Source organism: Camelina sativa, chromosome 20 (assembly GCF_030686135.1).
Source record: "Camelina sativa cultivar CO46 ecotype springtype chromosome 20, ASM3068613v1".
NCBI lineage: Eukaryota > Viridiplantae > Streptophyta > Magnoliopsida > Brassicales > Brassicaceae > Camelina > Camelina sativa.
In genome coordinates this window covers 32,867,543-32,892,223 of record NC_141899.1, presented here as the reverse complement: position 1 = coordinate 32,892,223, position 24,681 = coordinate 32,867,543, and the positions used below count along the sequence as shown (strand labels likewise).

The window sequence follows — 24,681 nt, the reverse complement described above, 5'->3', positions numbered from 1 at the left end:
CAGACACAAGAGAAGGTACACAAGGAACTATCGCGTCTGGTGTCTTCTTCAGTTGCAAGCGCAACATTTTCAGACAAAGAAACATAGTATGGCACTGAAAGCTCTAGTCGGAAATTATGGATTATTGATACAACAGAAGGGTAGAAAAAAAAAAGACAACAACAAACCAGAGAAACACAAACAATAAGTCATGACAAACAAAAGCAGAAAAAATAAAAACACAATGGAAAAAGGCTCTTCAATCTTCTCAAGCCTGCTGAGCTGGAATAGCTGCATTCTCGGTGTTGCTGTCTGATTCGGGAGTTTCAGAATCGTTCTCTTCAGTTTTTTCATCGTCAAGAAACACGGGAAGAAGCTCAGCCAACAGACTAGCAGCTAAAGGAAGACCACGAGACTTGTTCATCAGCTCATCTATGCATTTCTTGTCATTCCTTGGAGGCTTTTCCCCATTCTTTATGAGGGCTTCTTCATATATGTTCCAGACACTCCCAGTATCGGTCAGAGGCCAAAGACGATGTATCTCATGTTCCTCTGCAACTAGCTTCTTTGCTAGAGTATCCTTCTCATCCTTCTCATCCTCATTCCTGGTCGTGTATATGACTCTTCCACCAGAGCCTTTAGGGAATCCATCTGACAGATACTTTCCCCATTTCTTCTCCTTCTTGAGTTTCTCCTCGTCGTCCTGAAGAATCTCGTCCCAGTGGTCCTCTTCTCGCACATCATCAAAGACAATCAGATACTTCTTCCACCTCAGACTCAAGTGAAGTGCATAGAGCAGAGCAGAGAGCTCCTTCTCATCCGCCGTATCTCTATCAATTTCTCCAGCTTGTTGATTGCTTGCATTTTCCTGATTCTCCTTAGCTTCATTATTAGCATCTCTACGGATAGTTTCGAGGATCGAATCTTTGACTCCCAGAGCTGTCAAGATCTTCTTCAACACATATATCTTCCCATCAAGTCTCTCCTTTTCAGGGCTGTTGTTTTGACCCTTCTTTCTGTCCATGGAAACCCAAATCCTCGGGGCATAAACACTCGTCACATCTTTGTCATTGAAGATCTTCTTGCATAATGCTGTCTTCCCAACACCATACTCTCCGACAATCACAAGACTCTTGAACTCCTTTTTAACCTTTTGATCCAACAAGAAGTGCTTCAGGGACTTGATCTCGTTCTCGAACCCATGAATTGTTGGAACGGGAGGTGAAGAGTCGGTTACCACACGATCCTCCTCAGCGGGCATATCCTCAGTCTTGTCCTTCCTCTTCTTCAAAATTGCTGCAGAAAGATGTTGTTTTTGTTTGGGATCTTCTACATCTTTTTCGTAGCGACTATTGAGCCAGTCTCTATATTGGTCATGGAAGCGGACTGAGAATTCTTTTTTGACTCCTCCGTGCACTGTTTCTGGAGGCATATTCAAGCAAAACTTCAGAAAAAAAAAAGAGTTGAAATCTGCAGGAAAGAAGACGAAGAATGAAAATAAAAAGGATATGCAAAGGAGAGAGAGGGAGAGGTATGTGAATAACTCAAGTATAACACTAGTATTTTTTATAAAAACTAAGTCATTTTTTCATGGGAGATTCTCAAAAATAGCACCAAATTAAGTTTTTGTTCCAAACTTAGCACAACATTTCTAAAATTTCAAAAATAGCACTAATTAATTTTCTAAAATAAAATCCTAAATTCAAAATACTAAACCCTATCCCTCAAAACTATACCCTAAATATGAAATTGAGAACCCAAACATAAAAAAACAAATTCTAAAAATTAATTTTAAATAATTTAATGTGCTAATTAGTGCTATTTTTCGAAATTTATGGGATGTGTGCTATAGTTGTCCATAAAACTTGGTTTGGTGCTATTTTAGGGTATTTCTCTTTTTTCATTATCAATATAAACAAGTTTTCTTTTTCCGTTAATTCATACTATTATATAAAAGACGCTTAGGCAGTATAATGCAATATGGATATAGACAACTAAACAAGCCTGTTGACCCCCAAAAAAATAGAATAAAAATATAAAGGAGACAAGTTTTGAGCTAATAATAATGAGCAAGGGTTTAAAAAAAAAATTAGTTAACTAAAAATGACTTAACGTATTTTATTTTTGACAACATGCCTTTAGTTTTTATTTAATGAATGTAATATTTATAATCAACAAAAAAAAAGTTCTATATTAAATGCAAAACCTACTTTTCAACCACAATGAATAATGTGCATAATTTTTTATATATAATGTATATGGTAAAATCTACTCCCTCCGTTCTAATTTAGTTGTCGTTCTAGGATTTAATTTTTGTTTCATATTAGTTGTCGTTTTAGATTTTCAATGCTGATGTTTGATGAATATTTCAATCTTATTCCTGCTGCTTTAAAGTTTCAACCAATGAAAAAATTATAAAATATATTAATGAAGGATAAAACATAAAATTTAATAGTTTCCTTAATTTGTGTGAAAACAGTTAAATTAGAACGGAGGGAGTATTTAACTGAAAAATACACTGTTCCCACGTTGATAGGAAACAGAGCTAAAATCTTTTTTTTTTCTTTTTTCTTTTGGCAGCCCGAATTAAAGTCTTCATAAAAAATAAAAAGGAAAAGAAAACAAAATTAAAAGACCCACATCCAAAAGTCATCGTTAGACAAGTCGTCGTAATATAAATATCTCTATATTTAAAGCGTCTAATATAAAATGCCCAACTGTACCATGGTTAAAAATTATAATACATCCAACCCAAGTGTAACATTTTATTAGCATTATATATCCAGTCCAGCTGTAGGAATGATGCCAACTCGTTGCCCGAAAATTTTGTCAATCACATGAGACAAGACGTGGGAAAATATTTATTTTGGTTAGTAAACTCAAATTGTTTTTTTTTTCTTTTTTTTTTTGAAAAAAAAGATGTGCTTTAAAACCAATTTATATCTACGAGAAATGTTGACAAATCAAATCCTACTTGTATTATTTAATTACTGGCTGGTAAATAATAGCTACCGAGTAGGTTCCACAAGAAAACGTGATTTTCATTAGAAATTGACGAAGCAAGAAGTGGGGTTCACAAAAAATCCCATAGTATTAAAATTCCATTTTTTGGTTGCCCAAAAACAAATTACGATTTATTAGTCAACTGCTGTCTTTTTACTTAAATACGAACCTGTATAAAGATTTGTAGATAAATCATAAATGTATGATAACTAGAAAACAAGTTCTAGATAGTAAAAAAGAAATCTTACTTTAATTTCTTTAACAAGTTTCTTGGAGAAGTAACAAAAGTATTCACATGTGCAAACTTTGTTGTCTTGTCGCTCATTCCAATTTTCTAAGGCCATTTGAAATCACCTCGTACACATTAGTTTTAATTAAACATATTTGATTCTGTAACCATTTGATTTTTAAGAAGACGAAAGGATAAAGAGATCAAAATTTTAAATCAAGGTTTTTAAAAACTGATTAAATTTTAAAAGTACTTTTCCAAAACAATTCTCGCAAAAATAGATACATTATATAGCAAAAAGGATGTTTGCCAAAAAAAAAAAAAATATATAGCAAAAAGGATAAGATAATAAAATATACTAGCATATATTTTATTCCCTTCGTCCAGTGGGATAATTATTTATTTTTGTTTTGTTTTGAATCAGGTAATAAGTATAAAGTAAATAATTTATATAACAGCAGACAAGAAAGATAAATTCAAATTATATCGTATAAAAAAAAACTTCTAAAAGAAAGAAAGAAAAAGACTTAAGAGCTCTATGAACATGTTTGACTAACCTCAAGGTCTCCAAGAAGCCTTCAATGGCTGTCCACCCAGAATAACTCAAACCTTCACACCAAAAAAAAAAAGAAAAAGCCAAACACATCTTCAGTCCTTGTTCGTTTCGTTCAATAAATCGGTTTGAAGATGGGGAACCCAATCCCAGAGCCTATCAAGGACATATGGGACAAATGGAGTATCCGGAGTACCTTAATCTTCAGTCTCAGTCTTCAAACATTTCTCATTTTCGTTGCACCCCAAAGAAAACGCTCTTCCAATAAGGTTTGGCTCTCTCTCATTTGGTCAGCTTACCTTCTTGCTGATTGGTCAGCCAACTTCGCCGCCGGACAAATCTCAGATAGTCAAGGAGATGATCCAGAACCCGGAGACCCGATAAAGAGCCCCGAACTGTTTGCTTTCTGGGTTCCTTTCTTGCTCTTGCATCTCGGTGGTCCGGATACAATCACTGCCCTGGCCCTTGAAGATAACGAGCTATGGCTCAGGCACTTGTTGGGTCTCTTCTTTCAATCTGTTGCAACCGTTTACGTGCTTTTGCAATCGTTACCCAATGCTCTTTGGAAACCCATTTTGCTGGTGTTTTCGGCCGGGGTTATCAAGTATGTCGAGAGGACATTATCTTTGTACCTGGCGAGTCTTGACAAATTCAAAGATTCCATGATTCAGCGGCCTGATCCTGGACCAAACTACGCGAAGCTCATGGAGGAATACGCAGCCAAGAAAGATATGAAGATGCCTACACAGATTATCAAGATTGGAGAGCCTGAGAAAGATCCAAAAGCCACTGCTCAGGTTAGGCCTCCAAGGGAGCTCACTCCACTCAATATTCTCCAGTATGCTTATAAGTACTTCAATATCTTCAAAGGTCTTGTGGTTGATCTCATCTTTACGTTTCAAGAACGAGCTGAGAGCAAGAGATTCTTTAACTCTCTGGACGCAAACGAAGCTTTAAGAATCTTAGAGGTTGAGCTCAACTTTATCTATGAAGCTCTGTACACGAAAGCCGAGATCTTGCATAATTGGATAGGGTTCCTCTTCAGGTTCATCGCCCTGGGATGCCTCATAGCAGCTCTACGCATCTTTCAATACAAGAACAAGAAAGATTATAGTGAATTTGATGTTGGCCTTACTTACGCATTGCTGGTAGGAGGAATAGCTCTGGACTGCATCGCTCTTATCATGTTCTGTGCATCTGACTGGACGTTTGTCAGATTGAGGAAGATGAAGGATGAGGTGGACGAAGAGGACACCCGGATCGACCACATTCTTAACTGGATTCTTAACAAGATCCTCGGGGTCAGGGATTTGAAGACGGAGGACTATGATAAATGCTTCAAGAAAACACCCGGCAAGGTTACCAACAAAACACCAGGTCATGAGAAGTCTGACAAGAGTACCGAGAAAACAGCAGTTCTCGACAAGAGTACCGGAGAAACACCAGGTCAGGAATTGTCTGAGAAGAGTACCAAGAAAAAACCGTGTCATGATGTGCTCGACACGAGTTTCATATATCGCAGGTGGTCAGAGTATGTACATGCACACAACCTGATCGAATACTGCTTATGTTTGAAACCGGAGCGAATCCACCATACCAAGGGTCGGATACACCTCGCCTTTGACGCGGTTATCAACGCCCTTTACATTGGACTCATATTCGAAACAATTGGAAGAGTCATTGCATCCTGTTATACAGGAATAAAAAAGACAAGTCATGAGATTTTCAAGTGGATTGACGGCAACATAAGTGATGCGTGCAAGAAATACAATAGATTGAATGAAGAGTACATTAGGTTGTGCTTCTTCTGCTTATTTTACATTCCTAGTCTACCTGGACGCGCAATCAAAAGTTTTATAGACTTCTTTGGCATCGAAGCTCAGCTAGATGAGGTGATCTACACGTCCAGTGATCGTCTCACCCTGGATCTGTGGGTACACATATTCGGAGAGGTTAAAGCCAAATCCCGTTTTGCTGATGACTCTGAAAGCGCCATGAGGGTATCTTCAGCTAGAGGAGACTGGACGCTACGTGACATACAAGGTGACAAAGCAACAGAAAAAAAACGTGAGAAACTTCTACGCTATGTGATGGAGATGGATTATGATCAGAGCCTTCTGGTGTGGCATATTGCCACTGAGCTCTTATACCAAACAGACGAAACAAAGGAATTTAGTGAAGAGTATCACAGCGCCCGTGAGTTCAGTAAAATCCTTTCAGACTACATGATTTACCTCCTAATGATGCAACCAACTCTGATGTCAGCTGTTGTTGGTATTGGAAAGATAAGATTCAGAGACACTTGCGAAGAGGCTCAGAGGTTCTTCGACAGGAGACATATCCCGGGCAAATCCAAGAAGAAGAAAGACATTGTAAAAGTAGCCAGCGACGCGATTTTATCAGTGGCGGTTCCAGCGAAAGCTGAGCCAATCGACGTGAAAGGTGACAGAAGCAAGTCCGTCCTGTTTGACGGGGCCATGCTTGCTAAAGAGCTAAAGGGTTTAAGCAAGAACAAGGAGGACGACACAGAGATGTGGAAAATAATGAGCCAAGTGTGGGTTGAGTTGCTTTGTTATGCAGCGACAAAGTGTGGCGCAATAGAACACGCAGCTCAGCTAAGCAAAGGAGGAGAACTCATAACCTTTGTTTGGCTATTGATGGCTCATTTCGGTTTAGGAGACCAGTTCCAGATCAACCAAGGAGATGCCAGAGCCAAACTGATTATAGGCAAGTGATCGAACAAGTAACAAAAGTAACATTAGCTTTCCCCTCCAATTTGCTTCCATTGTGTGTCAAAGGAACAGTTTGCAGCTTTCATATCATCCTATCTGTTCTTTGATCATCTGCATTGTGTAACTCTCCTATCTTCCTAATTCTGTCTATGCTACATTCATTTATCTAAGCTTGGTTGATTCCTGTGATATTATACTCTTCTATACAACCAAAAAGACAACTCTCCAAAAGTTCCAACTTTCTCTCGGGTTGTTGCTTCTGGTACCCTTGTGGCTGCATTCATTATCTTTCTTAAGAAAGATAACAAAGGCACAGAATTTCGTCCAGCTGATGTTAAGGTTACCTACACGCTGTTTGCAGTTGGCCTACTTTTGGATTTCATATCCATCCTCTTGTTTCTGTTCTCAGACTGGACATGTGCTACACATAGTAGCTTGAAGGACGATCCAGAAGAGCCTCTATCATTCAAAGATAGAACTTTCGACAAGTTACTTGGTTTAAGAAAGCTACATTGGACGGAGCAAGTGTGCACGCATAAGTGTACCACAGAAGGTAAGAAACCCTGTATCACGGAACCTAATGGTAAGTCCTACCAAAACAAAAAGGAAGGTAATGGTAAGTGTTCAATAGAACAGACGCATCAAGTGCTCACGACGACATTCTTTCTCCGGAGGTGGTGTGGAAGCATCAACGTATTCAACTTTATAGCTTTTGCCACAAAAGCAGAGGTAGTGAGGATCCACGATGCCAGAGGTGATTTCCGCCGCATCTCATGGGTGATCATATCTTTCCTATTTATAAAAATTAACTGGGTTATCCAGAAAGTTGTTGGATGGATTGCCGACGTGATCAATGATGTGCACAGATGGATCAGTCACAAAGTCAATGCGTTTTCAAGAAGCCGTCCATGGGCTCGTAGTACTATCCACCCTATCTATTTCGAGTTCATAGCCCGCATCCCACATTTCATCAAATCTGTGTGGGATATCCTCAGCGAGTTCTTCGACATCTCGGATACACTTGATATGGTCCATAAGACGCTATTTGTACACGGAGAGCCCTTGACGAAAGAATTGTGGGAGTTCATATTCAAAGAGCTGAGAAACAAATCAAAGTATGGAGACAGTCCTGAAAATGCCAAGAGGATATCTTTGGCTCGAGGAGAATGGACTTTAAGAGAGAACCTGCCAGCGGATGCTGAACGTGAAAAACTGGTACGTTATGTCACAAAGGTTGATTATGATCAGAGTCTTTTGATGTGGCACATTGCAACCGAGCTCTGTTACCAACAACACGAGGATGAGACTATCCCAAAGGGTGATGATGAAAAAAAGGAGCATTACAGTAACCGCGAGTTCAGCAAAATCATCTCAGACTACATGATGTATCTACTGATCTTGCAACCCAGTCTGATGTCCGAGGTAGCTGGAATTGGGAAGATAAGATTCAGAGACACATTGGCTGAAGCTGACAAGTTTTTCGAGAGGAGGCATATCGAGGACAAGAGAAGCGTGAAGATAGCCACCGAAAACATTCTGAACGTCAACAGTGAAACTGACCCAATGAGCGTGAAGGGAGATCGAAGCAAGTCTGTGTTGTTTGACGCGAGCAGGCTAGCCAAAGACCTTACAGAGATGGAGAAGACACACAAAAAAGACAAATGGGAGATACTGAGCAAAGTGTGGGTGGAACTTCTCTGTTATGCAGCTTGTCACTGCGACGCCACGGCTCACGTGGAGCAACTAAGCAGAGGCGCTGAGCTCATAAACTTCGTGTGGCTTCTAATGGCTCACTTTGGACTAACAGATCAGTTCCAGATCAACAAAGGAGATGCCAGAGCCAAACTCATAATAGGCAAGTGAGTGAACAAAATCCAACTCTGCATTTGTACTTCTTTCTACTTTTTTCAGCTCAAAACAATGAATTCCTTCCTGCATAGAGATGACGACAGACATTTGTATGCTTTTGTGATTGAAATATCCCAAAATAGTTTTCATATTTCGGAACAAGGGTTATGACTTGTATGAGATCATCCTAGCTGAGAAAGAAGAGTACCTTAACCAATGGAGGTTTTGACCAACCAAAACTGAAGAAATCTGTAGAAGCCGCAAGAAGAAAGCTTTTTTTTGTTTGCCTCCATTGGATCCAACAACAATAAAGTCGAATCAATATCTTCAAATGAAGAAACCACAGCAGGATACACACATTCATATCCAGTGAAATCGAAACCCTAAATGTTTCCATGACTACTGGATCAATCCTTTCTCCCTTCTAGTCTTCGATTCAATTTCAATTGCAGACGTACATTTTCACTCTAATTGACCTTTCGATACACAATCAAATTCAAATCCAAATGAAATCAAAACCCCAAACGCACATTGAATCTCGCAAACAAAACTCAATCGTAGTGAAGAAAAAGCTTCTCTTATTTTCCGACTCTGATTTTTCTATTCCATGGATGGATCAATCCTTCTGCATTCTTTTCAATTTCGATTTCAGAATTACATTTTGTTTTTTTAGGGTTTTGCTTTTAATCCTTTTGGCAATTGCGAACAATAGAATAAATACATTCGGGTAATTTATATACCTTTCAACTTTGATAAATTTGAATAAAGTGTCTTTTTTTTCTTCTTCTTCCTTTGAGATATTTTGTGGGGAAATTACATATTATGTATTTTGTAAAGAGAAATTTCACAAAATAACACATTTTCAGTTTTTTTTTTCTAAAATACTATTTTGTTTTTTTTTCCAAAAATACTACAAAAGATTTTTTTTTTCCAAAAACACCATAAACAAAACTGATTTTTCAATGGGTAAAAACTTTTTTTTAGGTTTGGATTGATAAATTTAAATTTAGAGTATACTTTTTAGGGGTAAGGTTTAGTGTTTAGGATTTATGGATTATTAATATAAAAACTTTAGTTCAATTTTGTGTTATTTTTGGAATAAATACATTTTAGTGATATTTCTGGAAAATAACTCAAAGTAATATTTTTGGAAAAAAACATTCATTTTAGTGGTATTTACGAGAATTTCTTTTTTGTAAATTGGCAAATGATTTTTTTTTTTGCCAAAGTTCATCAAGATTAAAGATTATGTAGTTTGATAATACAATAGTAAATTTAATGCCAATTAAAAAAAAAAAGAGAAAAAGAGTATAATAGTACTCTATCCATTTCGTACTATACGATGTTTTAGAGAATTTTTTTATTTCATAATTTATAATTTTGTTATTATTGTATTATGCAATCTTGTTTACGAGTAGTTGAACTTTTTAAAAGTATATATTTTTTAATATGTATGTTTTTAGTTATAACATCTTATATTTTGAAAAAGATAGAGTAAATTTGGTCAAAAACAAAGTTTAAAAGAGCCTTTGTCAAATTGCTTTTGAGATATTAATTTTCCAACTAGTAGCTTTGTTTAGGACACATGTGTCCGAAAGACACAATCCTATTCACTTTTAAAATTTGGATATTTAAGATTGTCGGATTTGTATATTGTAAATTTGTAATCTCACATCCGAAAAAATAGAACCAGATATTTTACCATATAAAAAACCAGTTTTTATTATTTTAAGCAATTGAGAAGTATTAGTTAGACAAATAAATAAGTGGGAGAGCAAAGTTCGAGCTTGTGCATAGGAGTTTTCTCACAAAAGTTTCTCACTTAAAAAGGAAATAATAAAATATAGTATAATATTTTTTTTATTATAAAAGTTTCTCATAAAATGTGAGAGCGATTCTCAAATGAGAATCTTTGTGAAACTTTCTCTTTTGTTTTAAGAAACTTTTACAATAAAAATTATTATTTTATATTTTATTAATTTTTTTTGAATGAAAAACTATGTGAGTCTAAACCAGTGCACATGGTCTTAGAAACTGTCTCTAAAGTTTTTCATTTTAGTTAGACTTAAAACATTTGTATGTGAGTGGTTTGATTTTTTATTTTTAACCAGAATTTAATTATATAAAAATATTAATATTTAATTCTTCATAACTCCAAAATTACAGAGCCTGGTCTTAAATTAAAATACACCAAATAAGATAAGCTGTAATGGAAGTGATTCTTAATTAATTTTATTTTTGAGTCTCTCAACTCGCACCTCTCTCTCTCTCCATTCCATTTCCTAAATTTTCTTTGATTCTTCTTTCCACTGGATTTCTCTCCTTTTCTTTTTGTTTTGTTTTAGCTTTGCTTGAATTATGGCTCCAGAAATGTCAAGGCAAGGAGAAGCCAAAGGAACCTTCACAAAACACTTCCATGACCAATATGAAAAATGGCTCAATCCTCGCACCGAAGAAAACAGCAGGAGTACCAAAATTAATCATCTTTGTGCAGGAGCTTCGAAGAAGGGGGAAGAGAATGACGAAGAGGATCGTGTGGAAACCGACTCTTCACCTCCGGGCCATTATATCCATGGGTTCGAGAACGAGATCAAGTCATTGAAGCACTTCTTGTTGGATCAAAAGGTTTACAAGGAGTTCAAGAGTCTTGTGATTGTTGGAGAATATGGTGTTGGGAAGACAACATTATGCAAGGTGATCTTTAATGATTATGATGTGAAGAGTGTTTACGCCCCGAGGATTTGGGTTTCTATGCATAGCAATGAATCTAGGAGGGAATTAATGGGAAGATATGTGTGTTGAAGAAGATCTTGAAGGGTCTTGGAGTTGAAGATTCGATCTTCGAAACTATCTCCAAAGATGCAAAACAAGAAGCTAAGGAGAATCAGGAATATGCAGGCAGTCAAGAAGCTGGAAGAATTGATTTAGAGACCGCTATAGAGAAGGAGCTCTCTGCTCTGCTCTATGCACTTCACTTGAATCTGAGGTGGAAGAAGTATCTGATTGTCTTTGATGATGTGCGAGATGAGGACAACTGGAACGAGATTCTTCAGGACGACGAGGAGAAACTCAACAAGGATAAGAAATGGGGAAAGTATCTGTCAGATGGATTCCCTAAAGGATCTGGTGGAAGAGTCATATACACGACAAGGGATGAGAAAGAGACACTGGAAAAGAAGCTAGTTGTAGAGGAACATGAGATACATCCTCTTTGGCCTCTGACTGATACTGGAAGTGTTTGGAACATATATAAAGAAGCTCTGGAAGATAATGAGGAAACGCTTCCAAGGAACGACAAGAAATGCATAGATGAGCTAATGAACAAGTCTCGTGGTCTTCCTTTAGCTGCTAGGCTGTTGGCCACGCTTGTTCCCGTGTTTCTTGATGATGAAAAAGCTGACCAGAACGGTTCCACAAATGGAACTACCGAACCAGCCAACAATACAACACCAGAAGAGATGGGAACTATGCCACCTCAGAAGGCTTGAGATATTTAAGAACCCTTTTCCATTGTGTGTGTATTTTTTTTGTCTGTTGTTCTTTCTGTTGTATCAGTAATCCGTAATCATAGATTTTGAATTTACAGCTCCTTTGATGGTCGTACAGTGAAATTGAGTCTGATACTGAATTTGCATCGCTTTGATGGTCATATACACTCATACTGCTCATTCTAAATCTATGACATTTTTTTTTTCTTTCAAATTCTTGGTGAGAGATCATACATTGTTATTGGTGTTGATGTTGATTTGTCATCTATAACATATCATTAATTAACTGAAAAAGTTATACTTATTAGTTTGTTATTCTGAATGTTCTATGTAGATTTTTATTTGGCTCAAGTTTTAGCATATATGCTAGATTTTGTGTTTAAGTTTGCACATCTCAGTACTGACTAAGGTCGCTACAAAAAAAATAAGTGAAATTTTCTTTCAGTGTTCCAAGTCAGACTACTTCTTCAGATTGTGCACAATGTCTAATCAAAACAGAAGGAAAGATGGATACGTTTCAACTCAAATCAATTTTCCTCGTTTGCTGATGAACTCAACTGACCTCCAAGGCCGAGGTGAGCCAATGCTAGCCAAACAAAAATGAGTAACTCTCCTCCTCTGCTAAGCTGCTCCATACGCGCTGCAGCATCACAATTGCACGCTGCGTGGAATAGCAACTCCATCCACACTTTGCTTACCACACTCCACATGTTTTCTTCATCTCCATCCACACTTTGCTTCTTAATCTTGTTGAGTTGTTTCGCCAGCGCCCTAGCCTCGAACAGTACAGATTTGCTTTGGTTTCCTTTGACATCCCTCGGATGAATCTCTATCCCCACCGAAAGAATCTTACTGCTTGCTCTTTGCACATCCCTCAAGTTCTCAATATGCCACCTCTTATAAAACTTTTCAGCTTCGGCTAACGTGTCTCTAAACCTGATCTTCCCTATCCCCGCAACCTCTGACATCAGCTTTGGCTGCATAATCAAGAGATACATCATGTAGTCTGAGAGGACTTTGCTGAACTCACGGTCTTTATCACAGTTAGTCATAGTGGGTGCTTCTTCTTGGTAACACAGCTCAGTTGCTATATGCCACAGCATAAGGCTCCGGTCGAAATCAACATCTGCTATATAACGCATCAACCGTTCTGGATCCGCCATATATAATTCAATGTTGCCAGAATCCCATCCTTTCCTTCCGGCTTTCGTTTTCCTTCTCTCGTGGCGTGGACGACGCTTGAGTCTGGATTTAAGCTGATCAAATATGAAACCCCACAGCTCTTTTGTCAATGGTTCACTGTGTACAGATCTTATCATACTAATCTCGTCTACCAGATCATTGATGCCAAGTAAGTTGGTGATGTAGTTGCCAAGAAAAGTGAAGCAGTGAGGTATCATGAACCAGAACTCTACAATAATGAAAACGTAATGAGCTAATGGATTTTCTTCCGACCACTGACCAATGACATCTTTGATATACTGGTGAAGATCATCATTCCAATTGGCGATCCTTTTGAACAGTTTCTTGAAGATTTTGGTAATGAAAATGAAAGGGTAAAGTATAGTCTTCCACACAAGCCGACGTTTTCTACCTTTGACGTCATGTATCCTTTTTATATCTGCTTTCACAGAGTATGTGATGAAGTTAAACATCTTCATGCTTCCTGCCCATCTTTGGATTAGAAACGGCGTGTTAAGCACCTCATGTTCGACTCCTCCGCAGCATTTTTGCTTCTTCCAGTGCAGCTTCTTCAAACCGAGGAACCACTTGAGTGCAGGGTCTATCCATGAGCCGCTGTCTACTTCGTCTTCGTTTATCCTACTGATGAAAGCAAATGTCCAGTCTGAGGGGAGAATCATGAGGAGAGATACAAGATCAAGAGCTATTCCAACTAAGAACAAAGTGTAGGTGATCACGATATCAGCTCCGTGAAACTCATGTCTCTTCTTGGTTCTGTAATGAAAGATACCAAATGCTGACAGAAGACATCCCAATGCTATGGTTCGAGTCAAAGCTCCAATCCAAGTATGAAGAACCGAGACTTTTGTGTATAAACCTTCATAGATAAAACCGAGCTCCACCTCCAAAATCCTCAAAGCTTCTTCGTCTTCTAGATTCTTGAAGAATTCTCTGCTCTCGTCTCGTTGCTCAGAGCTAAAGATGTTATTGACCACAAGACTCTTGAAGTTATTGAAAAACCAGAAAGCAAACTGAAGGATCTCGAGGTGTGTCAAGTTACCGGGGTTTTCTAGCCTTAATGGTCTCTTTTGTGTACCATACTGCGTGTAGTTTTCAGTAGGCATCAAGTCGTCTTCCTTTCTCGGGCGGCGGGTCTCATTAGAATCTGAATCAGGATTCTCAAGCATTGAACCTCTGAACTTGTCTGAGCTCGCGAGATACAAGGCGATCGTCCTCTCCAGGTACTTGAAAGTCCCAGAAATGAACAAAAGCAGTATGATCACCCAAAGAGAATTAGGTAGAGACTGGATAACCACGTAGGCACCTGATACAGCCTGTAAAGCCAAGCCAAGGAAGTGTCTGTGCCAAATAGCATTGTCCTCGAGAGAGTATGCAGTGATTGTGTCTGGTCCACCAAGATGTAAGAGCAAGAACGGTGCCCACAAAGCCAAGAGCTTCTTATCTTGAGGAGGATCATCTGGCTCTAAGTCTTTCCCTTGATTCTTTGCAATAAGTCCAATCACAAAGTTTGCAGACCAATCTGCTAAGAGGTAAGACAACCAAAGGATTAAAGCCAGGAACCTGTTGGATGTTCGTTTCCTCAATGGTGCTAAGATGATGAGAATTGTCTGAATCGTGAGACTGAGAATAACAATTCCTCTGATGTTCCATTCGTCCCAGACATCTTTGATATGTGTGGGAATCACCTGTACCATCTTCTTCTTCTGTTTAATGATTGTGGTGAATGTTTTGATTCAGAGAGACTGAGATTTACTAAAACATTTGGTCGTTGACTTTCTTTAAGTCCTCTGGTCTTTATTTTTTTTTATTTCCTTTCTTCCAACAAAACTTCAAATTCAAAACCCATATCTGTGATTATAAAAATGGGTAATGTCTTTATCATTTGGTAATCTGGTTTGTCGTTTACTTCGTCTTCCCTCAAAATACTAAGAGCATGTTCAGTAGTGGGAGTCTCTCACACCATGCTCTAATGCATCATAACATAAGCAACCTCCCAGTCTTGAACAAGTCTACAGGATTAGCTGAATGCATTTCAAACAAACCAACCATTTTAATCAAAACAACGAATTACAGCAGCAAACTGAAAAGTTATAAAAAATGGGGAACCAACACAATCACACACAAAGTAAGTCTTCTTAAAACAAGAATCAATATGAGAGTTTTGGACATCAGATATTCAAAAGAGTTGTAGTTGAGTCATCGATCTTCTCAGATCTCCAGATTCCGTTTCGATCACAGGGGCAGAATGTTACTCTGGGACACTCATAGCTCTCCAACAATCTCAGATTTGGGAAGAGTTTATTCAGCTCTCTCCATTCCACTTTTAGCTTTATTAGGGACGTGAGACGTAAAACCTTAACACCACATTTTGTTGGCTCTCCTGCAGGTACAGCACCGAATCCTTTGTTTCGTTTTGAGCTTCCAAGGCGGAGCTTTTCCAGGTAAAGAAGTTTCTGAGGCCAAAGCCACTCTGGAAGTTCCTTATCAGGAAAACGCTCCAGGTCCAGCTTCCTTAATTGTTTTGGAAGTTCCTTAATATCACGCCAACTTCGCTCATACTCCTCCTGCTCTTCTGTCTCATCTTTGTTTAAATGCTTCTTCTTTAGGATAACTTTGCTTCCCCACCGCACGTTCAGGTTTTCAAGTACTTTGAATTCTTTTATATCATCAATCAACTTATCTAAAGGATAAGCCTCTCGGTGTACCGTAACACTAAGCTTTCTAAGTTTTGCTAAGCGCTTCAGAGCAGCCAGTTTACAAGTTTTTGCTGTATCAACATCACCGAGCACAAAGCCCTTGAGGACCTCTAGATTGTCTAGCCTAGATAATCCAACGGGAATGCTCTCTAAGGCCTCACAGCCAGTCAAATCCAAGTAGACTAGACTCTTGAGCTTATGTATGTCATCTGGAAGCTGCTCCATGTTATAGCAATGCCTGAGGTCCAAGATGATCAGCTTGTTAAGCTTGCAAGCAGAACGGCTAAGGCTTTTAATGGTTGAGATACCTTGGAAACTCAAAAACCTTAACCTCGTCAAGGAACTCAAATCTTTCATAACTCTACGGCTATCCATTTCAATCTCTTGGTCGGTTCTCTCCCACTTGTCCATTTCATTCTCCGGGTCGATTCTCTCCCACCTACCAAGATAAAGAACTCTGAGCTTCTTCATACGCGTAAACCACTTGCGCGTGAACTCAGGAAACCTCTCTGAAATATTGAACACTGTTTCGATGTTTTCTGGATTCATTTTGGTTCAGCTTTTTGCTTCGTCTTGGAGTGAAGACCCTTCCACAAGGCAGACCTTGTTCAAGTCTGATTTCTGCATGTTTGGCTTCTCCTTTTCATCATACATATCAAAAAGCCCTATCTTCTTGGAGATAAGAACCACTGAAGCATGCACAAAAGGGGTCATCTTATAACTACTTGACTCCAGTTTGCGTCTGTTTTCAACAAGTTCAATCAAGTTTTCCTTCTTGAAAACATCAAGAATCTCCTTCACTTTAACTTCGGCATTTAAAACAGGCAGCATCCCCTCCCCCATCCACCAGTACATCAGCATCTTTCTATCAACCTCTTTATTCTCCGGGAACACAGCGAAGCTCAGCAGGCAAATCCTCTGTTCATCATCTTTAAGACCCTCGAATTTTCGTTTTACATCTCTGAAAACCGCGAGTCTTTTGAGACCTTGTTCGTTTGCATGGATTCCGGGCAAGCAGACAATGCGTTTTTTACTCTTGTCGCCTTCTTGATCATCTGTTGCTGCTTTCTTCTGTTTCTGCCTCTCAGAAGACATAGGTACCTTCCTTATCAAGTTCAAAACCTTGGCGGTGATATCTGTCAAGTCTTTACTGGTTAAACTCTTATCAGAGGGTTCCACTTTTCTAACCTCATCGTCAAGCATATCCAGCTGTTCATCCACATCTAACTGAAGTCTCCTCATGTATTTTACTTTACGCTTTAAGCGACGAAGAGAAATCTGTAGCTTACGAATCGGATTCACAAGATCGTCAGGCGGGGGAATCTGAGGAGGCGCGCTTTTGCTTCTTTCCAAACTGTTTTACTGCGTCGTCTCCACCAAGGTTTCTTCTTGATCCCCTCGAATCTCAACATCAATGCTCTTAGAGGAAGGTAACACATGCTCTTGAGTATGTTCTCTTTTTACTCCTTCATCACTAGTATCTTGAAGTTGAATAGCTGAATGTAGTTTATTTACAATGTTGATGATCGAATCAATTGTACTTCCAACAGTACTAGTAGCTGACCGCTTCAACTCCTTGCGGCTCATGACTCCTTATCAGCTCTAGCAAACCTTAAAAACAACCAAATTCCCAAATATTAATGTTAGAGATATAATTTAATGCAGAGCCAAGCAAACGAACCATTCCAGTAATTCAAAAAGTCAATGTAATTTCCCTTTATCAGCTCTCATTCATGTTTTTTTTATGCTAACAATTTTAAACAGATTGTTCAAAAAACCATAAACAGTTGGTAAGGTGAACAAAAAATTGTTTCTTCATTCCCCAACTCTAATCACCTAAATCATCGATCATGTGATTTCTATAAAGCATATCTTATTACCCTTCCAAAACGATTTGCATCACAAATCAAAGCTTGATGGGGGACAAAAGAAGAAGCTCTTACCGAGAGACGAGAGTACATCGGACGGCTTTTCAGTCGAAGTCATATATGTTTGAGGCTAAAAATAAAGAGAAGGTCAAGTGCCTATGGTAGAATGATCGGTGGCACTTGCATTTTCTTGTTTTCTAAAAGCTAATTTTTTATTCAGTTAGTAGAAAGAGAAATCATTTAGGGGGTGTATTGAAATAATGATTTTGGAGAATTTGATGGGATTTAGAAAATTTGAAATTTTGATAGATTTTAGGGAAGTTGATATGATTTATAGTAAAATTTTTTGAAATCCCACCTAAAACCATGAGATTTGGATTTGTGTATTTTTAACTAAACAAATCCTCTCAAATCCTCCAAAATCCCTACAACTTATTAAAATCCAAATCCACAAACTGTTTTGAATAACAGTGGATTTTAAAGTAGATTTTAAAATCATCATTTCAATAACAGTGGATTTCAAGAGACTTTTTAAAATTCATGATGAATAACATAGGATTTGTAACTTTTACACAAATCACTTAATATGTTTGGTTAAGCTCCAGTTTGCACTAGTGTTAATGTGTTAGTAAAAGCTACATATTTAGGTCTTGGAAAAGCATATGAAGAAGTTTTTTTAATTTTATCATCCAATCAACATTTATTAGGAGAGCATATAAGAGCAAACCCAATGCACATACTCTCAGTATGTCTTTGATTTATTTACTAATATAATAAAAAAATAAAGTTTTAATTTCAATATTACAGAGACACAGATCTCTGCCCAGATCATTTTAGATCTTCAGAGACACCACACGTGTCACTAAATTATTGGTTACGTTTTGTTTTTGTTTTTTTTTTAATATTTTTTTCTTTTCCTTCGCTTCTCACTATCAAAACTCTTTCGATACAATCAAAAGGATGAAACACGAAATCGAAATCAAAATTGTGCGAACCTTTGATCGTTTTCCAGAATCAATGATTTCGCGTCGTCGTCTTCTTCTTTATGAGATGTTATCGAGATCGGTCGCTGAATAAACTTGAGAAAGGGATCTCGCCTCGTCGTCTTCATCTTCGACTCGATCCACAGCTGCCAAATTAGAAAAGGTACTCGCAATTGCTTATTCTTGATCTCATTGATTCCTTATTTTTTCGTTTGGTTCTTTAGCCGAATATGTTTCAATTTTAGGGTGTTGTTCTTTATCTATCTCTCGTGTTTCTTCCTTGTTCGTTTGTGTTTGGGATTGTCGATTGGGTTGTTTGATATCTCATAAATATTCTTGTTTCGTTTAAACTTGGTTACAATTTGGAGATGTGATACAAGACAGATTGGTTTCTTATGATTGTTAAATTGTTTTCTGAGAGGGGAATTGGATTATATCTTTGTGATTATTGTGTCAGGAGGCATTAGAGGCTGCACAAAAGAGATGGACTACAAGCGCTTTCGACGTTGGGAAGCCTCTTGGTAGATTAAATTCGTTTGGCCATGTTTATAAAGGAAGAGAGTAAAACCTTCGTTCCTCTTTGTCAAAATTTAGAATAAAGTTTAATTAGAATCAAGTGAGACTACTTGTAAAAATATTTTATTTTAGTAAAATACTTAATAAAATTAATAATAATCATTACAAAACATAGTTAAATAAATTAAGACGAATTTTCATGTCCAAAGTTTCAACAAACTATAGCTTGCTGCTCGAACCACAAAATCAATCTTCATCTTCATTGTCTTCATCACTGAAATCAACGTCTAGCCAACGTCTGTAAAAATTGAATAATTCAAGATTAAACTTCCCACATAATTTTGATTATACTATTTTTCAATTTATTAAATTAATGAAATTATAGCATATCGCCAGTATTAATTCCAGCCATTTCATCTTCAAGAATGACCTTTGAGCATCGTAACTGAGACATCAGATATTTCATACCTAACAAAGTAGAATTTAAGTGAAAATGATATTTTGAGTGGTATATGAGACTAAATATTGAACAGTACCTTCGTAAACAGAGATCCTCCAAAACAGAAGAGTACACATTATTGGTTGATTAGCATAGTTAGGGGAAGAAACAATTTTTCCCCTCCTCAAGAAATGCAGTACAAACCGAACCAACAGCAACACATTCAATCTCTTGGCCACTTTCAGAAAAAAATTGATTTAAATGTTGTTATTGTTATACGATTTTAGCGATTAGTTTAAAAATTGAATACAAATGCATTTGTGACAACTTTATAAATTGGTTGACAACAGTTACAGTAGCGGTTTAATATCAAACATTTTCAAAAACATATTGTATATATACCAAGAAAGAAAGTTTTAGTTGTAAATATACGTTAGTTTACTAAATGAGTAAATGTAAATATATATATACTAGCATTTGATCCGCGCTACGCGCGGAAGTTAGATGAGGGTGTTTTTTTCTCGGTTGTTTTGTTAATTTGTTTTATGGTTATGTATTTTTCCTTTTTCTATCTGGTTATGTTGTTTGTATGTTTTCCTTTGCTCTTTTGTTGGTTTACTTTTTTTTAATGTACTTTCAGCTAGTATAATGTAATCATTTTTTTAAAAATAAATTTACATGATCTTTTTCTTCTTTTCAAAAAATATAGAATTAGAAGTTAAGTTTGTATAGTAATAGTTGTTGTGTCGCTTTAGTCGTTAGTTGTGCTTAATTAAAATTATTTGTCGTTTTGTCGTCTGACTGTTATTTGGTTTTATTATATGTGGTTGTAGATAATCTTTTAATTATTTTATTATTTAGTTACTAACTTGTGCAAGTAGTTTTTTGTCAATGCTTTTGTGTTTGTAGTGATTAGTTAGTGGTTTTTGATTAAAAATGTTTAAAAATATCAATTACTTACAGTTATGTTTTCATTCTTTTTTTTTTTTTTGTGTTTCTGCCGTTGGGACTTATTTTCTGCAAGCCTTAAAGTTGTATTGGCCCGTTGGGTATTTAGTGGCATGTCACTGAAGTGTGAATGGCTTTGTTCCCTTTGAAAATATGATGTCTCGTGAACGGATAGCAGAGAAGTCATTTTTCCAATGTACAGGACAGTAAGAGTTTTGAAACTATTTCCTTGATGCTTCTAATCCTTCTTCATTCATCCCTTTCATCGATGCACAAACTTTATTTTTTATTTGGTGTATTTGGATATTTTCCTCTTCGCTTCGCATCCTAGGGGGTAATTGGTTCTCCTCTGATGTTTTCATTCCAGTTAAATGTTAATTGGTGCAGAAATCTGTTGTTTTTTTTTTAAATTGTTTTCTTCCATTCATTTCCTAATTAATTTATCTATTGTTTTTGAGATCTTAGTTTTAAGTTTTGTTTCGGCATAGTGTGGGTTTCGATTGGATGTGAATTGTGTGTTGTAAAATTAAATTTTCGCCTCTATGATGCTTTTTAAAAAAACATTTTTGGGTGTATATTTTTGTGTCTGGTTTAGTAAGTCATTCAATTTAGGTCTAGTGTGAACAAAATGTGGAACTTAAATTTCAGCTTCTTTTCCTTCAACTAATGGTGTATGTATCTCTTACATTTTTTTCTGTTTGGTAATGGTTTTCTCAATTGTGGCGACTACTGTTAATTGAATTTCAGTTATGTTTCCCTGATCCTCTGTAAGTGTTTGTCTTTTTGTCGTTTGAGTTGTTTTTTCTTTTTATGATCTAGGTGTCCCTGAAGCTAAAGACCTTTTTGCATATGTCTATCTCCTGGTGGTCGTAATACTCTTAGACCTGTTTTTGAGATGGTTTGTGGGAAGTTTCTTCAATATATGTTGATTTTGTATGTTATGTTTTTGTTGTCATGGTAAGTGGTGGACTTTTTTTTTTCCAATCGTCTGTATTCTTGTTATACTTCCAGTTATGTTCTCTCGTTTGTATTCTTGACGGCGGAGTGGAGGTTCATGGAGAATAGTTTTATTTCGAGCGTATAAAAAATGTATTACTAATGAACTGGGCTTTAAAGAAATATGTAACTGGGTTTTTAAAGAAATAGGAATTGCTTAGTGGGTTGTGTGGAAAATTTAATAAGAGAGTGGCTGATGTGGCAGCACCAGGAGTGAGGAAAGATAACTTTATATATATAGATATATAATATTTAAGAATTTGATATGATAATATGTGTTAAAGAGAATTAAATTTTTGTTTAGATGAATTTTTATTACTATTATAGGTAAATATAATCTATACTATTAAAAGGGAAGCATTATTTACAAGGCAAAATGAATTCTGAAATATATGACATAAAATGACCTTGAATAAATTAAAAAGCATACAATACGAAAGGGACATTAAAGTAAATTTGATAATAAAAATGCATAGATCCTATATGCCCTGGATTAATTCTGTTCGGATCATGTATTAACAGTTCAGAGCTGTTTTTCATACTCTCGTATCCAAACAGAATCGAAACAAGCATCTGCAATAAAATTCAAAAAAGATAAGTAGTTTTGCGTAAACAATTTAAGGAAACAATAATTTTGATATTTATGTATATGTTTAATTTGGGCAATTAATTTCGAAATTGTATATATGTAAACTTATTTAATTTGATTTTATATTTTGAGATATATCCGGAAACAAGAAATTATGATGTTACCTAATATACAAAATCATCTAAATGTTTATAGAAATAATTTAAATTGGTATCTATTAAAATCGAGCAATTAAATACAAAATTGTATATATGTATAAAAATATAATTTGGTTATATATTGTGAGATATCTGTAAACAATATTTATGATTTTATATTATGATTTCAAACATATGTATTACATATATACAGTATGTTTAAATCTTGGATACTGAATTAAGATATACATACGTTTGAAACTACTTATAACTTATCATTTTATCAATGCATAAATGTGCGGATCCGAAAACATGTTACAACTAAAGTAAAACAACAGTATTTTAAATATGTTTTTTTTTTCTTCAGCTTATCTAGCATAAGCATGTACAAAACAAGAGATAAAAGAATGTTAACTGACACGGCATGTATGTGTGATTCTATTAACTGAATGTTTCAAAGAAATTATTTTTCTTCATCAAATACTTTATTTTGTTTTGAATCAAAATATTACGTGTTTGTGTGCTAAATATGTAGGAACATGATTTTGAGGAAATGAGAAAAGAATAATGGGACGGAAACGGGATGGAAGGAGGAATAAGATGAGATTAAAAATTTTCAAAAATCAAAATCCAGGATCATGTTAGAATTAAAATAAATTAATGCTTCCAATATATTATGTAACATATTTTTCAATTTATCTAACACAAAAATGTCAAAAAAATATTCAAAAGAAAAAGAAAAAATATTAAACTATGCTCTATAATAGATTAAAAAAAAAATTAACCATAGTTATGAGACATATACAGGATATGATGGATTTTATGTCCTAAATTAGACATACCATCTTTCTGTTACTATTTTTTAATATAATTGTTTTTACTGATAACAAAAACAAATTTGATCATTTTTTGTCTAAACCGAATTAAAAATAAATCAAATACTAAACTGATACAAAAAAAGTTTGGATTATGAATGTTAATAACATTTATTAAAAATATGTTTACAAACATAATCCGCATGTACGTAATAAATTATAAATGTGTTAGTAAATTTAGTTTTTAAAATCAACCCCGCACGTATGTGCGGGTCCAAATCTAGTTAAACATAAATTGAACCATTTGCAACCATCTGCTACCACAAACGTTGGCGAAAAAGAGTTGAAAATCTAGCAATTCGAAGTAGTCTAAATCGTTATAAATAATGTGTGTAAATATTGCTAGACGCTAATAATCGCAAAATAGTAGTATCACATTTTGATACTTGTTCATAATCAGGAGCAGACAAATGCTTTAGACGGTAGTGCATAAACTACTTAAGAATTATAGTTTATGTTTATACTTATAAATATATAATTGTGTCTTTTTCCTTTTTTTTTTTTTTGTCACAAGAGTGTCTTTATTTTATTAAGCCAAGTAAACAGGCCAAAATTACAGTCAAAAAGCTAAAAACGAAAGCCCAACTACAAACAAGTCTATGATGCAAACAAACTAAAAACGAAAGCCCACCGGCCCAATTAGAAAACCCTTATGAGAAGAAAGAATCTCTGAAACACATAACACATGTCACAAGAGAAGCTTGCGAGACGAAGAGGTAGAAGTCTGAAGGTCTCTGGTCACCGGCAACGGAAAGCATCGCCGGAAAACTTCATTTCCGGCTGAAATCACCGACGAACAACAGAAAAAACTCTCGATCTACGCCCACAGGAAAGGGCGAGTTCCAATTAGCTGAGAAAAAGACTCCATCGAAGCAAATCTTACTCTTCTTCTTCGGAAAAAACTTTCAATCTTCAAAGAGGGTAGATCTAAAAACAAACCAAAAGAAACCCTAAAAACACAACAACAAAAGGAAAACAAAGAGACTTAAAAAAAGAAGTAGCCGCCGGACACAACGCTGTCGTGAAGACCAACACACGCCGGAATCTAAGCCGGACATGACATCGCCAAAAAGGCCGATGCATGCCGGAAGCATAGCCGGACATGAAATCGCCGCGGAGGCCGATGCATGCCGGAAACAGAGCCGTCCACCACCATTAGAGAAAACGGTCGATGATGGAGCCAAAATCCGATCCAACCCCCCACAGAAGGAACCGGTGTTGGACGGAATGAAACGGTTAACCCACCGGACAACCGTGTCGGAACATAACAGCCGCCGGAAGAAACCTTAGTTGAGAGTTTCTCTCTCTGGAAAATTTAGAGAGAGAAGAGAGAGGATATGTGTCTTTTTCCTTTTATTTGCTATTTATTCTTCAAATAGTTTACTAAATTAGGTACATTATCTTCTTCTTTTTTTGTTTAGTTGGCATGATTTATTTAAATGTCAATTTTATTTATTTTTAATCAAAAAATATTTTCATATGCATATAATAGTTAGATCATGTACAAATTAATAAAAATTAAATATTATGTCCCATATATAATATTGTTCTAGATTCGCCAGCAGTACTGGAATCATAATATGTTTTTTGTTTTATTCA

At 36.2% G+C, this 24,681-nt stretch overlaps 6 protein-coding genes and 1 pseudogene across 8 annotated transcripts; 3 read left to right on the top strand and 4 right to left on the bottom strand.

The window, feature by feature from the left end:
- Nucleotides 1-89: 89 nt before the first annotated feature.
- Nucleotides 90-4,098, bottom strand: LOC104771776 (putative disease resistance protein At5g45490). 3 transcript variants are annotated; one of them, XM_087506092.1, is made up of 4 exons: nucleotides 3,961-4,098; nucleotides 3,769-3,820; nucleotides 3,231-3,316; nucleotides 90-1,401 (listed from the first exon to the last, which is right to left on the bottom strand). In XM_087506092.1, the coding sequence occupies exon 4, from the start codon at nucleotides 1,238-1,240 to the stop codon at nucleotides 248-250; it is 993 nt and encodes a 330-aa protein (XP_087362218.1). In that variant the 5' UTR covers nucleotides 1,241-1,401; nucleotides 3,231-3,316; nucleotides 3,769-3,820; nucleotides 3,961-4,098; the 3' UTR covers nucleotides 90-247. The 3 variants fall into 3 exon arrangements, with proteins under 3 accessions (XP_087362218.1, XP_087362219.1, XP_019097580.2); XM_087506093.1 differs by lacking the exon at nucleotides 3,231-3,316; XM_019242035.2 differs by lacking the exons at nucleotides 3,231-3,316; nucleotides 3,769-3,820; nucleotides 3,961-4,098 and having other exon boundaries at nucleotides 90-2,649.
- On the top strand, nucleotides 2,931-6,685 carry LOC104771778 (uncharacterized). The gene has a single exon (XM_010496352.2). It carries the CDS (start codon nucleotides 3,899-3,901, stop codon nucleotides 6,497-6,499), a length of 2,601 nt encoding a protein of 866 aa, XP_010494654.2. The 5' UTR covers nucleotides 2,931-3,898; the 3' UTR covers nucleotides 6,500-6,685.
- An 837-nt stretch (nucleotides 6,686-7,522) lies between these two features.
- On the top strand, nucleotides 7,523-8,495 carry LOC104771779 (uncharacterized). The gene has a single exon (XM_010496353.2). The coding sequence runs from the start codon at nucleotides 7,523-7,525 to the stop codon at nucleotides 8,357-8,359; it is 837 nt and encodes a 278-aa protein (XP_010494655.2). The 3' UTR covers nucleotides 8,360-8,495.
- A 2,076-nt stretch (nucleotides 8,496-10,571) lies between these two features.
- On the top strand, nucleotides 10,572-11,933 carry LOC104771775 (putative disease resistance protein At5g45440 pseudogene; annotated as a pseudogene).
- A 315-nt stretch (nucleotides 11,934-12,248) lies between these two features.
- LOC104771774 (uncharacterized) lies at nucleotides 12,249-14,860 on the bottom strand. Its single transcript, XM_010496349.3, has one exon. It carries the CDS (start codon nucleotides 14,727-14,729, stop codon nucleotides 12,360-12,362), a length of 2,370 nt encoding a protein of 789 aa, XP_010494651.1. The 5' UTR covers nucleotides 14,730-14,860; the 3' UTR covers nucleotides 12,249-12,359.
- Nucleotides 14,861-15,065: 205 nt separating this feature from the next.
- Nucleotides 15,066-16,280, bottom strand: LOC104771773 (disease resistance RPP13-like protein 4). Its single transcript, XM_019242037.2, has one exon. The coding sequence runs from the start codon at nucleotides 16,278-16,280 to the stop codon at nucleotides 15,204-15,206; it is 1,077 nt and encodes a 358-aa protein (XP_019097582.1). The 3' UTR covers nucleotides 15,066-15,203.
- Nucleotides 16,281-16,286: 6 nt separating this feature from the next.
- LOC147919767 (uncharacterized) lies at nucleotides 16,287-16,973 on the bottom strand. Its single transcript, XM_087506089.1, has one exon. The coding sequence runs from the start codon at nucleotides 16,971-16,973 to the stop codon at nucleotides 16,287-16,289; it is 687 nt and encodes a 228-aa protein (XP_087362215.1).
- Between the last annotated feature and the right edge of the window lie 7,708 nt (nucleotides 16,974-24,681).

Excerpts from the sequence above, each read along its gene's own strand:
- LOC104771779 (XM_010496353.2), top strand. The coding sequence starts at position 7,523 with ATGGTCCATAAGACGCTATTTGTACACGGAGAGCCCTTGACGAAAGAA.
- LOC104771778 (XM_010496352.2), top strand. The coding sequence starts at position 3,899 with ATGGGGAACCCAATCCCAGAGCCTATCAAGGACATATGGGACAAATGG.
- LOC104771774 (XM_010496349.3), bottom strand. The coding sequence starts at position 14,729 with ATGGTACAGGTGATTCCCACACATATCAAAGATGTCTGGGACGAATGG.
- LOC104771776 (XM_019242035.2), bottom strand. The coding sequence starts at position 1,411 with ATGCCTCCAGAAACAGTGCACGGAGGAGTCAAAAAAGAATTCTCAGTC.
- LOC104771773 (XM_019242037.2), bottom strand. The coding sequence starts at position 16,280 with ATGAATCCAGAAAACATCGAAACAGTGTTCAATATTTCAGAGAGGTTT.
- LOC147919767 (XM_087506089.1), bottom strand. The coding sequence starts at position 16,973 with ATGAGGAGACTTCAGTTAGATGTGGATGAACAGCTGGATATGCTTGAC.